Source organism: Crocodylus porosus, unplaced genomic scaffold (assembly GCF_001723895.1).
Source record: "Crocodylus porosus isolate Cpor-Errol unplaced genomic scaffold, CroPor_comp1, whole genome shotgun sequence".
Taxonomy (NCBI): Eukaryota; Metazoa; Chordata; order Crocodylia; family Crocodylidae; genus Crocodylus; species Crocodylus porosus.
Window position 1 is genome coordinate 104722027 of NW_017728943.1, and position 15836 is coordinate 104737862.

At 41.9% G+C, this 15836-nt stretch overlaps 1 protein-coding gene across 1 annotated transcript in view; it reads right to left on the minus strand.

Moving 5' to 3' along the window:
- Window positions 1–3563: 3563 nt before the first annotated feature.
- Window positions 3564–15836, minus strand: part of LOC109320028 (sulfotransferase 6B1-like) — a 13671-nt gene continuing 1398 nt past the window's right edge. The window contains exons 2-7 of the mRNA XM_019549927.1: window positions 13561–13697; window positions 11527–11616; window positions 9907–10033; window positions 8836–8930; window positions 8080–8236; window positions 3564–4432 (exon numbers count right to left, since the gene is read on the minus strand). Coding sequence (XP_019405472.1) covers window positions 4302–4432; window positions 8080–8236; window positions 8836–8930; window positions 9907–10033; window positions 11527–11616; window positions 13561–13697 — 737 coding nt within the window. The 3' untranslated portion in view covers window positions 3564–4301. The remainder of the gene's footprint in view (window positions 4433–8079; window positions 8237–8835; window positions 8931–9906; window positions 10034–11526; window positions 11617–13560; window positions 13698–15836) is intronic.

Consider the following 15836-nt stretch of genomic DNA (forward strand, 5'->3'; position numbering starts at 1 on the left):
AGTAGGATTACATGCCAGTAAAGTGGTAGGTTGTTATATTTATCAGTAGATGTAATGATTGTGACATGACTGTGCTAATTTACAGTGCTGTAGATATAGTAGGGAAGCAGTGTTGTTGTACCTGTTATAGTCCAGGAAATGCTGCCCCCAAAGTCTTGCCAGACCTGCAGAATGCAGGCTTCAATCAGGTTTGGGAGGGTCTTTGCCCCCGCCCCTCCATGCAAGGGGTGGGGCCAGCCCCTCCCAGTAGCTGTTAGATTGTAGCACACATTCAGTAGCACAGATCCATGGCCCCACACCCCTGGGAGGAGTCCAGCATATCCCTGCAGCCCTTCTGGGGGTGCAGGCCCCCAGATCTGCATGCCAGATGACAGGAGGCTGCTGCTGCCGGCAAGTGTTATTAATTTTGTTTTCAAGACTTTGAGGTGCAGTTTATGAGAAACCTCTGCACCTATCTCTTAAAATTTGGCAGTCTTCATGCCCTCAGAAAGAGATAACATTCCAGCAATTTTCATCCAAATCAAGCAAGAAATTACAATGTTTTAGGCATTTTCATGATTCCCCATTACAGCCTATTGGCAAATGTCAAAATGCGTTGCAACAGCGAACAGTTTCAACAAAACAAAATGGGACAGTGCTCCAAAACAAAACAAAACAAAACAAAGCAATGAAACAAAATACTGTCCTGGACATCAAAATGAAATGATTTTTTTTTTGCACAGCCCTACTGTTTATTTTGGATTTTCCATTGTTTCTTGAACTCTCTTTACCCTGATGGGATTTGCAGAATCAAGGTGGTGTGAGGAAGGGATGCAGGGGATAGTGGAGCCCCATATATCTCAATAACCACATGCCATGCTGCTGTACTTTTCAAAGCCAATTTTCTTCTGTTTGCCTTGTCATTTCTTTTTGTTGTTGTTCGGGTTTTTGTGAACATCCTTCCATACACCAAAAAGAAAAGAATAAAAAGAAATTCTGATTAAACATCAAAGTCATGGCAGATGAGATCTTTTCAAATGGGAGGGGATAAGAAGGGATAAGAAAGACACCTTTTCCCCTACAAAACAGAAGGAAAAGATGTCATTCCAGAAGGGCCCTAAGCCCTATAGCACCTATAGTTGACAATATGGAATAGACTTTGACACAGGACAGACCCCTGTGGGATCCTACTTGAAATGCCCCCAAAGTGTCAGAGTGATTAATTGCCATAGATTCTTTGAGTGCAATTGGGATTGGGGTGTGGGAGTGCTAGTTGTATTTCCCAGAGTGGCTGAGAGGTGGGAGCAGTGAAGGAAGGTGCTTTTGGGGGAGCTACTGCTTCTGCCCCAGGAAGGAAGCCACAGCTTATGGGGATCTGATTTAGGCCTGTACTTTGTTCTCCACCCCAACATCCTTAGACCCCAATCCTGGACACATCCATGCCCTGCAGACTGGCTAGCTGGCATATGCTTTGCCAGCAATTTGTACCCCTGGAGGTGAAAGGTCATACCGCTGGAGGTGGGGAGTTGGCCTGTTGCCAGAACCATCCCCTTGGCAGTAGAGTTCAGGGGATGTAAAATTTATTTACATGGGAGGTTTAGGGAGGACACACTGCATCCTGGGATGCTGGAGGACTGCAACCTTGGCAGCTCATCTGTGAGGGGTGGCCACACCTTAATGGAACAATAGCTGGTAAAAAACAACTTGGGAGGAGTATAATAATATTGTTTTGGCATACAGGGATGAAGTCAGAAAGGCCAAAGTGCAATTGGAGTTGCAGCTAGCAAGGGACATGGAGGGTAACAAGAAGGGTTTCTACAAGTATGCCAGTGACAAAAGGAAAGTCAGGGAAAGTGCAGGTCCCTTACTGAATGGGGGAGGCAACCTAGTGACAGATGACGAGGAAGAGGCTTAAGTACTCAATGTATTTTTTACCTTAGCCTTCACGGTCATGGTCAACTCCCAGATTACTGCATCAGGCAGCACAGTTTGGGGAGAAGGTGGTGAAAGAACTGGCTAGGGGCTATTTAGAAAAGCTAGAGATATACAAATCCATGGGGCTGGATGGGATGCATCTGAGGGTGGTGAGAGAGTTGACTGCAGAGCCACTGGCCATTATCTTTGAAAACTCATGGTGATCAGGGGAGGTCCCAGATGATTGGAAAAGGGTAAATACAGTGCCCATCCTTAAGAAAGGCAAGAAGGAAGACCCAGGAAACTACAGATCAGTCAACCTCACCCCAGTCCCTAGAAAAATCATGGATCAGGTTCTCAAAGAATCAATTTCTAAGTACTTGGAGGAGAAGAAGGTGATTAGGAATAGTCAGCATGGATTCACCAAGGGGAAGTCATGCCTGACCAACCTGATTGCCTTCTATGATGAGATGACTGGCTCTGTACATGTGGGGAGACCAGTGAATGTGATATAGCATGACTTTAGCAAGGCTTTTAATATGGTCTCACACAACATTCTCCCAAACAAAGGAAGTATGGTTTGGATGAATGGACTGTAAGGTGAATAGAAAACTAGCTGGATCATTGGGCTCACATGGTACTAATCAATGGCTTAATATCTAGTTGACAGCTGGTGTCAAGTGGAGTGCCATAAGATAACAGAACAAGGAGCAATGGTCTCAAATTGAAGCAAGGGATGTTTAAATTGGATATTAGGAAAAACTTTCTCACTAGGAAGATGTGAAGCACTGGAACAGGTTACCCAGAGAGGTGGTGGTATCTCCATCCTTGGAGGTTTTTAAGGCTCAGCTTGATGAAGCCCTGGCTGGAATGATATAGTTGGAGACGGTCCTGCTTTGAGCACCAGGGTAGACTAGATGACATCCTGAGGTCCCTTTAAATTCTAATTTTCTATGATTCTATGAACCTATGGGTATCACAGATTAGAGATAAACCTGCCTTGGAGTGTTGTAACTTTAAGCTTCCTAAAGTATGCTTAACACTTGTTTCAGGTTTTAAGATGGGGACAATCCAGGCATTAAAAGCTCTAGGAGATGCCTAAAATTAATGTGTAATGAGGCCCTAAGACATCCCTGTTAAATGCTTAGCCAGCCTCCTCTTGAAAACCTCCAATGAAGGAGAAGCAAGGGCTTTTTTGGTAATGTCTTTTGTTGGACTGTCTGTATAGTTGAGAGAGATGCTAGACAAGCTTCTGGTCTAGGAAATAAGCAAGTACAATGTGATATTTTGGCCATTAGCCATTATATTTTATACTGTTTCTTTAAATGCTGTAACTTGGTGTGCCTCCTTAGGCACTGTTGGCTTTTGTCTGGATCCATGCTCAGCACAATAAAGTTACTACCCATGTAAGCTGTGTTGTGCTGTCTCCTTCTCTTAGGCTGGTTTACCTTCCCCACCACAGTGGACCCAAAAGATAGAATCTAAAGCCCCAACTAAATACCAGTTAAAACAATGGGACGTGTTCACTCCAATATGTATAATGTAAAAGTATTACAACTGCTGACATCTTAATTTAATTGCATGATAGCTACAGGAATAGCAAAATAAATAGCTAGGAATGACAATGAAGAGGTGTACAAGATTCTGCTTTACACTGATTTTATTCTGGTGTAACGCCATTGACTTCAATGCAGCAACTTCCCATTTACACTAATATACGTATGTTTAAAAAAAAGGAGAATCAAGTTTATGTACCTGAGATACTAAGAGCCAAGTGTTTGTCAGTGTAAGTTAATGGAAATCCTTTTATTTTAGTGGACTATTGTCCATTTACATCAACATAGAATTTGGCCATATACCTGCAGTAAATTTCCCTAGGCCAAGCTGAGATTCTATTTTTTTAAATACAAGAAAATATTATAATTTAAGAAAATATTATGACTAATCTCTTTCTCTCTCTCTCTCACTCTCTTTCTCTCTGAGCACTGTCTACTAGGGGGTTGATCCAGGACCCACTCAAATCATTGGAAAGATTTTCATTTACTTGAATGACTGTTCAATGAGGGACTTTTTTGCTAGAAGTCTTTTTTGTGGAGAAGTTGTTTGGGGTGAGATATTTTTAAAAATAATCTCTAGGCACTAGATTCTTTTAATTAGGATAGCAAGATTAATAGCATTCAGTGTGATGGAGTATTTCCTCCAGAGATTGGTACTAGAGCAATTATATAATATTAACATCATTCAGTAGATAGAGTCAGTCCAAGGATGCCAAAGGACTTTAAATTATAATGAATATCTCATATGCACTAATATCACTGTAAGGGCAACCTGACTGTGAATATTACAAAAATTCAGAGATATGTGGATCATTTGATCTATTTTTCCCATATACATTATGTAACTAATATTCAGGCCTTGCAGTGAACCCCATAATTTAACTTTGCTCCCAGCTTGGTTCCTGCTAAGTATTCTTCAAATTTTTTGTCCATTTCTTGGTTCTGATCTTCATTGAACAAGTTCTTCCAGTCACTAACACCACCTGCAAAAGCAATGTGGATATTATCATATCAAACATGCATGGAATGCCATGAAAAAGAGAACTTAGAACTTATTCCTTTCAAGTTCATTTTTATCTCTTTTCACACCAACTGGAGTGTTGCTGTTGCTTTGTTTTTAAAGCAAGAGACTGGGCACAATTTTACACCAGTGCAATTCTACTGAAGTAAATTTCATGAGTTCATGAGTCTGCAACAGTGGCAGTAGTGTGAGGGGAAAGGCCCCAAAGTATTTAGTCAACTTAAAATACAAAAAGTGCTTTATAGGATCATGGAATCATAAGAAGGGCTAAAATTAATCTTCAGAGGTCATCTAGTCCAACACCCTGCTCAAGGTAGAAATGCCCTTATCTATATCATTCCATATAGGTACATGTCTAGCCTGTCCCTAAGACTAAGAAATAATTACATCTACTTCTGTAACACACCATCATTTTTACCCTTAAGATTAAGTCACAAAACTCAACACAAGGAGGAAAAGAAGGACCCACCTTTAACTGTTTCTCAGGGTCTTGAGCAGGATAGAACAGAATCCCATTTAGGTGCCTAAATTCACTTACATGTGTAAGCAGTAAAATAGAAGCTGGCCCAGCACCTCGGAGATACTGTTTCTCCTAGGCACACAGCTAAAACTCCCATTCAAACTTGGATCATGTATATATGAATTACTGCCACAGACCCAGATTGGCCCAGACTGAAACAATGTTGCCTATCCTGAATGATGCTACAAAAGAGCATCCTCCACCAGTGCCCCTCTGTCTGGTAGAAGGCATGATGCTGAAGGATAGAAAACATGGTTTTGCTGTAGGCAGGTCATGTCTGACCAACCTCATCTCCTTCTATGGTCAAGTAATGAACCACTTAGTTGTCGGAGACATGGTTGATGTCATATACTCAGATTTTAAAAAGGCCTTCAATACAGTCTCCCATGACACTCATAAAAAACTGGGGGATTGTGGGCTGGCAGACACCACAGTCAGGTGGATTGGGATCTGGCTAAAGGGTCAAACTCAGAGAGTGTTAGTGAACAGGGCTGTATCGTCTTGGTAGGAGATGGCCAGTGGTGTCCTGCAGGGTTCAGTTCTTGGCCCCATGCTATTCAACAACTTTATCAACAATTTAGATGAGGACATAGAAATCATGCTGGCCAAGTTTGTGGATGATACTAAGTTATGGGGGAAAGCGGTCATGCTAGAGGATAGGATACAGATCCAAGTGGACCTGGACAGTCTGGAAAGGTAGGCAGAGTGGAACCAGATGCCATTCAGTAAAGATAAATGCACAACTTGGGAGAAGTAACCAGTGACATGAATATAGTTTAGGAGGAGATGTCCTGGCCAGCACAATGACAGAAAGGAACTATGGTGTTATGGTTGATCACAGGATGAACATGACCTACCAGTGTAATGCTGTAGTCCACAGAGCTAATAGCATACTGGGATGCATTAGCTGATGCATCATGAGCAGGGCTAAGGAAGTGACACTGCCTCTCTACTTGGCACTGCTGAGACCCCAGCTGGCATGCTGGGTTCAGCTCTGGGCACTGCACTTCAAAAAAGATGTGCAGAATCTTGAAAGGGTCCAGAGAGGGCCCACAAGAATGATTTAGGGCCTGGAAGACAAAGCTTATGAGGAAAGACTAAGGGATCTGGGACTGTTCAGTCTGCGGAAGACAAGACTGAGGGAGGATTAGGTGGCCATCTATAAGTACGTAATGGGTGAATATTGGGAGCTGAGAGAACCTGTTCACTAGGGCACCCCAGGGGAAGATAAGGAGCAAAGGCCATAAACTATGAGAGGATGATTTCAGGTTGAATATAAGTAAGAACTTCTTTATGGTAAGGGTGACCAGAATCTGGAATAGACTTCCCAAGCAGGTGGTGCAGTCCCCAACATCGGAGGTCTTCAAGAGGAGACAGGACAGACACCTTGCTGGGATCATTTGATCTCAGCAGTATTCCTACCCAGAGCAGGGAAGTTGGACTGGATGATCTTTCAAAGTTTCTTCAAGCACTTCATTTCTTTGATTCTATGATTTGCTCCCGACCTACACCCCCCCAGCCTTGCTGGTGCCCCTCACTTCCCACCCACATCCCCCTGGCCCTGCCAGTGTCTCTCACTCCTGACCCAGAGCCCTCTGCCCCCAACCCTGCCAGAGGGGTCCCCCAACTCCCAGGGCTACAAGGCCAGGGGCCCAAGTCCACGGCCCCTTGACCTCCCTACCCCACCCCAGCAGCACCCAAGCCCTAGCTGCCACCTGCTGCAGCCAGAGCAGAGCATGGAGTCCAGCTCCCCCTCCCACACAGGTGGCCCAGCTGAAGCGGAGACCATGAGGAAGGAGCAAATACAGGCAGCCTATTGCAGGCTCAGGGCTCCCTGCCCTGCTGCCCTCCTCCCTCTGGAGCCTTTTACAGAGCAATGGGTGAGAAAAGGGGCATGGCAGGACAGAGTGGAAAATGGGCATTTTTCTCCTTAAAAAGAGAAAATCTCCATTTTCCCATAGTGAACAGAAAAGAGATCCCTGTAATCACCACTTTGGCCATAATCTGCTGCTTTCCCTTTCCAAGGCTTTTTCAGCTTAACAGACTATCCCCACTCCATCTCTCAGTTAGTACTAAGTGGTCAACTCCCACCTTCACATGACCAATGACTTCAGCTTCCATTGTCCATTTGTTTTTCAGTCAAGAACTTTTGTGCTTTCCTCCATGCTATTCCATATGCTTGGGAGGAGCTTCCTGGAAATATTTGTAATGTTTCCTCATTATCTTCTTCAAATCACTCCTTAAAACACTCCGACAGAAAATCTGACAATGGATAAACTACTGACATGATGAGGCCATTCCCTGTCATACTCCTCAGTATGATCGCATTATCTCTTAGTGCTCCCCATCCTATCTGTATTCATCTCTTGTCTTTTGTTTTATACCTAGACTGTAAGCTAATGGTGTCAGGAACCTTCTTTTATTTTTTTTCAATACATTGCCTAGCACATTACGGTCTTGATTCTTGACTACATTTTAAAATCACTCTAATAATAAAACTTATAAATACTGGGGACATCTACACATGTACTTTACTGTGGAATTGACTAAATTAGCTCTGCAATAAAGCATCAACATCTACATGTGCAATGCTATTAGTCCAGAGTAAACTAATAATTCCACCATAGGATAGTATTAGCCAACTATCTGTACTATCCTATAGTGGAATTATTTGATTCACAGCAATGCATGTATAGACAGTGACCAGAGCTGGCTGGGGCATGAGGGTGCTACAGTGCAGGGGCTACCTGCTCTCTAGCTCCACACCGTAACACCCTCATGCCCCAGCCAGCCCCTCCACAACACATTTTGCTGGGGTTGAGCAGCTCCAGGCTGGCAGGCTGACCACCTAGGCCCTCTGTCAGCTTGGGCTGCATTGCTCCAGCTCAACCTGATGTGGTCCTGGGCACACATGTAAATGCTGCACCCTGGATTTTATACAGCCATGCTAATTGCACATGTAGATGCAGCCACTGACTTACAAATGATAATGAATTCCAACATTAAATCTAAAAAGAGAATCTGGGAATGGTTTGCCAAAGCTACTGGAAGATTGATTCTTGTGTCTCTGGAGCTTTTTGGATAATCACCTTTGCGGAAGAGAACATTGCCAAATGCTCCATGTGTTTTCTCAGAATTCTCTTTCATAGCTTGGAAGCTGCTCCTATCTACCACACCTTGAAGCTCCTCTTCAGTCAGAGACAGCTCAAAGAATTCAGCTATCTTTTTGACACCCATAGCTCGATTCTGAAAAAGGGAAAGTAACACAATGAATTTTATTCGTACAAAATATATCATTCTGATTAATCATGGTATTTCCACTTTCAATCTATCCTTGGTGACCCTATGTTTTCATGAAGAACATATAGGCCCCCTCTACACATTACACTTAAGGTGTGATTAACCAGTCCTAGTTCTCTTCATAAAAGTGAATTGCATCCAATATGAGTAAAGCTAGCAAAATCCAGATCTATATCAATGAAGTCACAGAAGAAATGAATTGCAATTTATTTTGGTATATACTATAGAATGCATATGGAGTTCTATAAGGAAGTATTATGGGATTGGACCTCACAAAGGTTCATGTTAACTACACAACTTTTTAGACAACAAGGACATTTCTAACAAAAACTTTGAAAAATAATTAGTTCATTTTGCTCAAGGACATTTTGGCCAAAAAAAATAATTAAAATCTATATATTCTTGCCCAGCTGTAATTCATATTTTATGGTATATTGCTTCAGTGTTCATTTGACTGACATGCATATATAATTATTATCTAAACACTACTTTAGTCACCAATGCTGCCTGGAGAATACAATATTCTTTAAACAGTAGAAACTCACCTCTTTCAGCTCTTCGTAGGTTATTGTCATAATGTTTTCATCATCAATATGTTTGTTCCATTCAAAAATATAGTCAAAATAGAAGCCCCAGGGCACTAAAGGAAATCACAGAATAAAATGATCATTAAATTAATTATAAGAGAAAAATGGGTAAGGATTAGGTCTGTTCCTTAAAGTTAAGACTTGCTGTGATAGCTTTAGATTATCTTCTGTCCAGTACAGTCTTTGAAGTGTCTGCTTTAAAACTATATTCACCAGAGAACAGATAGAGTTGAAACCTGCCTTGGTCATAGAAAGCTACCAGAGGTCTAGAAGCCAAGGCCATCAGTGTATACTTTCTTATGAATTCTAGATTGTGCTAAGGTTATAAGGGCTTTGCCTACTACTGTGCATACCCAGTCTGTATGACTAAGTAGCCATGCATAGTCTTCCATGTGTGCAGGGCTATGTGCAACCTGTATAGAATTCCAACCTGTGCATAAGTGGCATTTTTTGGCAGTTAAACAATCAGGAAGGTTGTTAAACAAGCAAATTCAACCCTAAGTTAATGTCTTCACTGCACAGTTAACTGATGTGATCAGCATAGAAGTCTAAGTATCTGGCCTAGCTCATTTCAGTGCACCATCCCACAAAAAGATTTTTCCACATTACTGTATCCTCATTTCTCCTACACACTTCTATATATATACATATCCATATGAGAGTATAACCCATTAATCTTTGTTCTGTGGAGCTGTGGAGCTCTAGGATTATTTCTGAGCCCATAGTAGGAAACCTTTTTTTGCTCTCCCAGGGGTAGAGGGATATACATTTCAGGACTATCAGCATTTGTATGGTTTTTTTCAGAACCAAAGTTCTAACATATCTCCAAGCTTGCTACAATTGCTGGTGATTAAAACACCTTCTGCCCCAGATCACATGTTAATACATCACACCTGATATTTTGAAAAAGTATTTGTAATTTTATGTTATAATAAAAATATAATTGTGGAAATGTCTAATAAAATCCATGTTTCCATACACAGTCTACCTATTACATTACTGACATTAGTAGAAAGAAAAGAACTCTACTTTTTCCTGTCATGAAAGCTGTGAAGAATTCATCCCAGGTCTCATAGGATGGAAGAGGAGACAAGCCATTGGAAAAATGGTAATAAGAGGTAGCTACATCTTTTGGATTGCGAAGAAGCAGCAAGATCTAGAAAATTAAAGTGTTAATTAATTAAATATATTTCTGGAACTACATATAACAAGATTGCAGTAAAGGAGATAGGATATTTTTCAGGTTAACTACAATATTGGTGATTTCTGGGATCTCATACATATATTAGGCATAGAAATAATAGTTCAACCTTATATGGGGAGAAAGCTATTCTTTCACTGCCATTCAGTGGTCAGATCTACATGATCAGCCAACTGTGAAGTTGTTACTGCCTAGTCATTTAATAATTGGTTAACCAAGTACTAAATAACTGCCCAGTAACTGGCATTACTGTACAGTCCCATTGTCACATGGTTATTTTTAGCAGCTAGTGTGCAGTAGCAACAAGCTACTGTACAATAGGTCATTACTACCACACAGTAGCATTGCCAACACAGCTCATTCCTGGTGATGCTATGTCACCATAGCAATGAACTATGCACAGTAGCTCGTTGTTACAGCAACACGGTGTCTCATTTAGCTGCACCCTGTATGTTTTGCTTACTTTCTCTGAAATGTGATTGAGATAATACAAATTAATAATACACATTCTGGGTGCACCTACACATGCAATAAATTTGAAGCAATAAACTTCAGAGCAGTTTGAGCCAGAGTAAACTGCCCATGGGTGCAGCCTGAAACATGCACTGGAGACAGTAGCAATTGGAGCCAAGGCAAAGCAGTTTATATCAAAGCCGAGGGCATGAGGGGTCAGCCCCAGGCTCCGGATGGCAGTGTCGAGTGATGGAGGGACTACCTAGGGCACAAAGGTGCTGAAAATGCAGAGCCATGTGGCTAGGCAGCAGGCAGGAATCTGGCCCCCTGCTCGCTGGGTTGATTGGGGGCAGTTTACGAAGTCAGTGTCTATACATGCATTTAATCATAGTGAATGACCCTGCTGTAAGTTAGTTCTGTCTCTGACAGTACTGTCTTATCGCAGCGTTAATTATTTTACTGCAGCCTAATAGTGTTGCAAGAGACGGTGACGCTTTACTCCACATCTAATTAGTCCATTGCACAGTTAAGCACATGTGTAGATGCAGCCTCTCTGAACTTTGTCACCTGTGTGTTTCTTCCCTTTATGGTGAGTAAATGCTTCTATTTAAAGAGACCATATTAAATTATAAAAGAGGCAAAATCAAGAGACAGGTTAGAAAAAAAAAGTGGGGCACCCTTAAGCTTCACCCATCTTTGAAACCCTACTTGAAATACCACAGTTAGGTGCCACCCACAGGAAACTGTGTAATTACGCACTTAATCACAGAACAATTTCTCTTTTTTTGATTTCTCTCATTTCTCTTAACTGCTGTTCATTGTAGTTTGGTGTCATATGAAGTAGCTGCCCTGTGAACAAAGACCAGGCATTGAAGTGGTTGAGCTGAGCACTTGGTACCTATTATGGAGACTGTACATGTGGCAATAGAAATTAAAAGTGGCTTGAAAGATCTGTTGAAATGAGTATGCCTTCATGATATCAAATGAAAACTCACCTTAGTTTTATTCTTGAAGATTGACTCAGGTATATTGTGAGGCATGAGATGAGTAAATATAATTCTTCTAGAAGGTAATTTCTTCATCCGCTTTAATAAAAATGAAAAAAAGAAGGAAAGCAGAAACTCTACTTAGTGAAATATTACCTATTGGTAGCCCTGCCTATACCTTTTGCTGGTGTATGTGTAGAAAATTATGATGGACTGGTATCCATTTTCATAGCTTTTAAGTTTTATGGTTTTTTTCTGTGACCAAAAAGAGGATTACATATTTGAGTGTCTCTAAACTATGGCACCTCCCCTTCTCCCCCATACAAGTGTGAAGATCTGGGAAGAGAATTGGTATCCAGTGCAGAGTACATAAAGGCTGAGTTTATCCTTACCCCTAAAGAAATAGTCAAAGCTAGAAGTAGGGAGCAGAATCTAACTGGGAAAGACAACAAGCTCGCAGTCCCAATTAGGTCAACAAGGGAAGCTACAAAGGGAAGATTATTGATACTAAAATAGATGGTACTGGGAATTAGAAGAAGAGAAAAGGTTCTGACTGGATTGGTAGAATGATGGTACATGAAAAAGAAAGTAATGGAGAGAAGAAGAACATCCCAAAAAAGTTCATAGATTTCATAGACATTAGGGCTGGAAGGGACCTTGGAAGATCATCGAGTCCAGCCTCCTGCGGGCAGGAAGTCAGAAAGGGTCATAGGATACCAGAAAGATAAACTTCCAGATGTCTCTTGAAGGCATTCAAAGTGGGTGCTTAAACCACCTCCAGTGGCAGTCTATTCCAAACCTTGGGGGCTCAGACAATAAAGAAGTTCTTCCGTATGTCCAGCCTGAAATGGTCATGGAGGAGTTTGTGACCGTTCGACCTTGTCATCCCTTGGGGCACTCTGGTGAACAGACATTCCCTCAGATCCAAGTTCATGACCAACATCAGAATTCTGATTCAGCTTGACAGAAACCTTTGAACAGGATCCATAAGTAATAACTGGCCTTGTATAGAGCCTCAGCAAGGACTGGCTAGACATGGGATGATGCTACTTACTCAGCTCTACAACTGGCCCTGCTGGCTCAGCACCAAGGCACATTGGCAAAGTAGTATGTGAACTTTGTACTAGTCCTGTACATGCTCTCTCTCTTTCATGGGTTAAAAAAAAGAAAAAAGCTTTCACAGCTGTAGAGTTCAGTAAAGGAAAAAAATATATGAAGGAAAATATGGTTCATAAACAAAATTTCAGAGGGGAAAAAATAATGGGTAGAAGAACTGAAATATTTTGGTTTCAATGCTCCGGGTATTAGACTGGGGATTAAACACTCACGTGGGGAATTTTTTGTTCTGTTATTTATTCCTTGTATTTGATTTTGCATTAGCCTGTTTCTTACACCACATAGAGAAACATGTTTATTTAGTGTTCACAAGTCTCAGGTAGCTGTTAAGAATTTGTACTCTGCTCAATTCATTTATCTACCTTTTCCATCAGTTTTGTCAGTATGTTCAGAATTTGTTGTGAACAAAGCATTCATTGTGGACAGCAGAAGTGTAACAAGCAGTTTCTGTGCCCTGGTAAGTGGGTGCCAAGCCAAGAGTGGTGGCAACAGCCAAACCTGCACTCCTCTAAGTGGGAGCCTGGGCCTGGTATCTGACTTAACCATTCCTTACATTACTGGTAGATGACTACCCTGCAAGTCAGGCACAGTTCATTCTCTGTAATGCATATTTCATACACCGTTTTTGTGTCTACATGAGACACTAACAGCACAGTAGACTAATTCAACTGCACATTAGTGCATCATGGCAAAAGCCGTGCTATTAGAATGAATGTACTGCACATTAGCAACACCTAAAGACTTGCACTGGTTCTACTGCACAGTAGTGCTGATTACTGCACATTTAGTACCTGTTTTTACAGGTACTAAACTTAATGTGCTGTAATTACAGAATATTAATGCACATGTAGATGCACCCAATATTATCTACTACAGTAAGTGTTAATAGCAAAGGGTTAGCAATATCAGTAAGCATTCAGTGCCCACCTGGTATTTCTCAGCATCTCCAACTTCCAGGTAGGGAAATTCATCTAGTTCATCATTCAGATTATTTGTTTCATCCCCATCATTCTTTGCACATGTTGTTACCAAGTCAGTTATAATTTGGCCTACCCAGTTTGTACCTATGAGAAAAAAAGAAGACAAAATCAGTACAAGAAATCTGGAAAAAGCAACTGGAATAACTTGTTTGCAATATGCTAGGTAATGGACAAGAAGAATCAATGAGACTGCAATAGGTAAACAAATTAACATTTCTAAAAAAAGAGCACTTTCCTTTTGCTTACTAAGAAAAAAATGGCTTATGACATGATTTCTACTTACCTAAAAGCGTGGAGCAAACCCGAAGTGAATGAAGTAAATTGAACCATGAAATAAATTTGCTAATCTGGAGTTGTATCAGGGACTATTTATTCTAACAGGGGTTTTAACAGGTATATAGTGAAATTTGCTGCAGAACTAGCATATTTCAATTTATTTTTGCTAATATTCTGTTATCTATTTTTTAACTGAATTCCTGTACAGGAAGTGTCACAGTTATAGGGTAGATTGTTCTTCTGTCTCTTTTGGGTCTCTTGGACTTTACCCCTTCAAGTGTTAAGCTTCAAGCCCTTACCTGTTTCAGCATTAGAATTTTATAATCCTCCCATTCTTAGAGTTGAATCTGGATACACTGCCTCATATATGCCAACCATTTCTTACCCTACAAGTCAGACTGGAGACTGGACCCTTGTTTCTTCCCTTCAGCAGCCTATGCTTAGTGAAATTAGACTATGCCTACACTGAGGTGGTAATATGTTCTGTCTAGGTCATTGTTGAGCATGTTCTGCCCAATCTACTGCCTCAAGTATGCTCCAAATCTGGAAATACAGCAAGGAAGTTTGCCCTGAGGCATCTCTCTGTGGCTATTTGAGACTTGGTTTAGGGCAGGGGTGGGCAAAATATGGTCCATGGGTCATATCTAGCCCATCAGACCATTCTATGATGCCTGCAGAACCCCTAAAAAATTTAGAAAACATTTATCTGCTCCTGGCTGCTTGTCAAAGTTGGCAGGAGTCAGGGGCAATAGGACCCAGGGGGAGTCATCAGCAGGACACAGAAGCCCAGCCCTGCTCCACCCCCAGCCATTTCCCTACCTTTCTACCCCTGCACTGCTCCTGCACCGCATGGCTTCCGGCTGCATCACCAAACCAGGGAGTACAGGGCCTGTCCCAGTACTCCTCTGTGTGTGTGTGTGTGTGTGTGTGTGTGTGTGTGTGTGTTTTCATAGGGTGAGTCCCATATGCACCCCCCACCATACACATGCACACAGACCTCCCTCACACTGCAATACATAAAGACTTCCACACCCATACCCCCTCACACACCCCAGCTACCCTTCCCCCATATACAAACCTCCACAAACCCCATATCCATCCACATCCCACATATCCACACACACCCCCACATGCTCCCTCACCCCACACCCCCACACATATCCACCCTGTACAGACACAGCCATACCCTTCTCCACAGCCCACACACCCACAAACCTATACCCCCCCACACAATATACAAGAGTAAGCCTTCATTTTAAGCTATTATATACAATCACCTCTATGTACACTACACAAACACATGTAAACTAAGACAAAAATATTTTTTTAAATCAGATTAATGAATGTTTTAGGTGTTCATTTTTTAGAATATAATTTGGTATTTTTCTAGTTCCAAAATGGCAAACCCCCTTGCTGAAAGGAGTACTTCTGGCAGCAAGGGGAAGGACTTCTGGTAACAAAGGTCAGTAGTTGGGGGGGTGGGACTTCCAGTCACAAGATGGTGACCAGGGGATGGGGCACCTGTCAAGTGCTACCCATGTGGCCCTCAACAGCTTGCCAAAACTCAGTAAGTGGCCCTCCACCCAAAATAATTGCCCACCCCTAGTTTAGGGTATGCTTCAGAATAGTCACTGGGGAGGACCCCAGTGTCTTGGCCATACATCTCTGAGTTTGAAGATGGGAGTGAAGACAGATGTCTAGGCTGTGCCTAAGAAACACTGTAGCTACAGCAGTGTAGACATGCCCATAGTGACCAATGGCTTTCTGAAAACCAATATACATATTAGTAATGGGGTAGTACATAAGAGAAAATAATTTGAAAAAAAGAAATATCCAACAGCCCTATTTCATCTCAACCAATGACACGGCTCAGAGCACCCCCAGTCAGGTCATGAGGCGCTACAGGGAGTTGGGAGTGGGGCTTAGGGGTCTGGGAGCTCAGGTGGT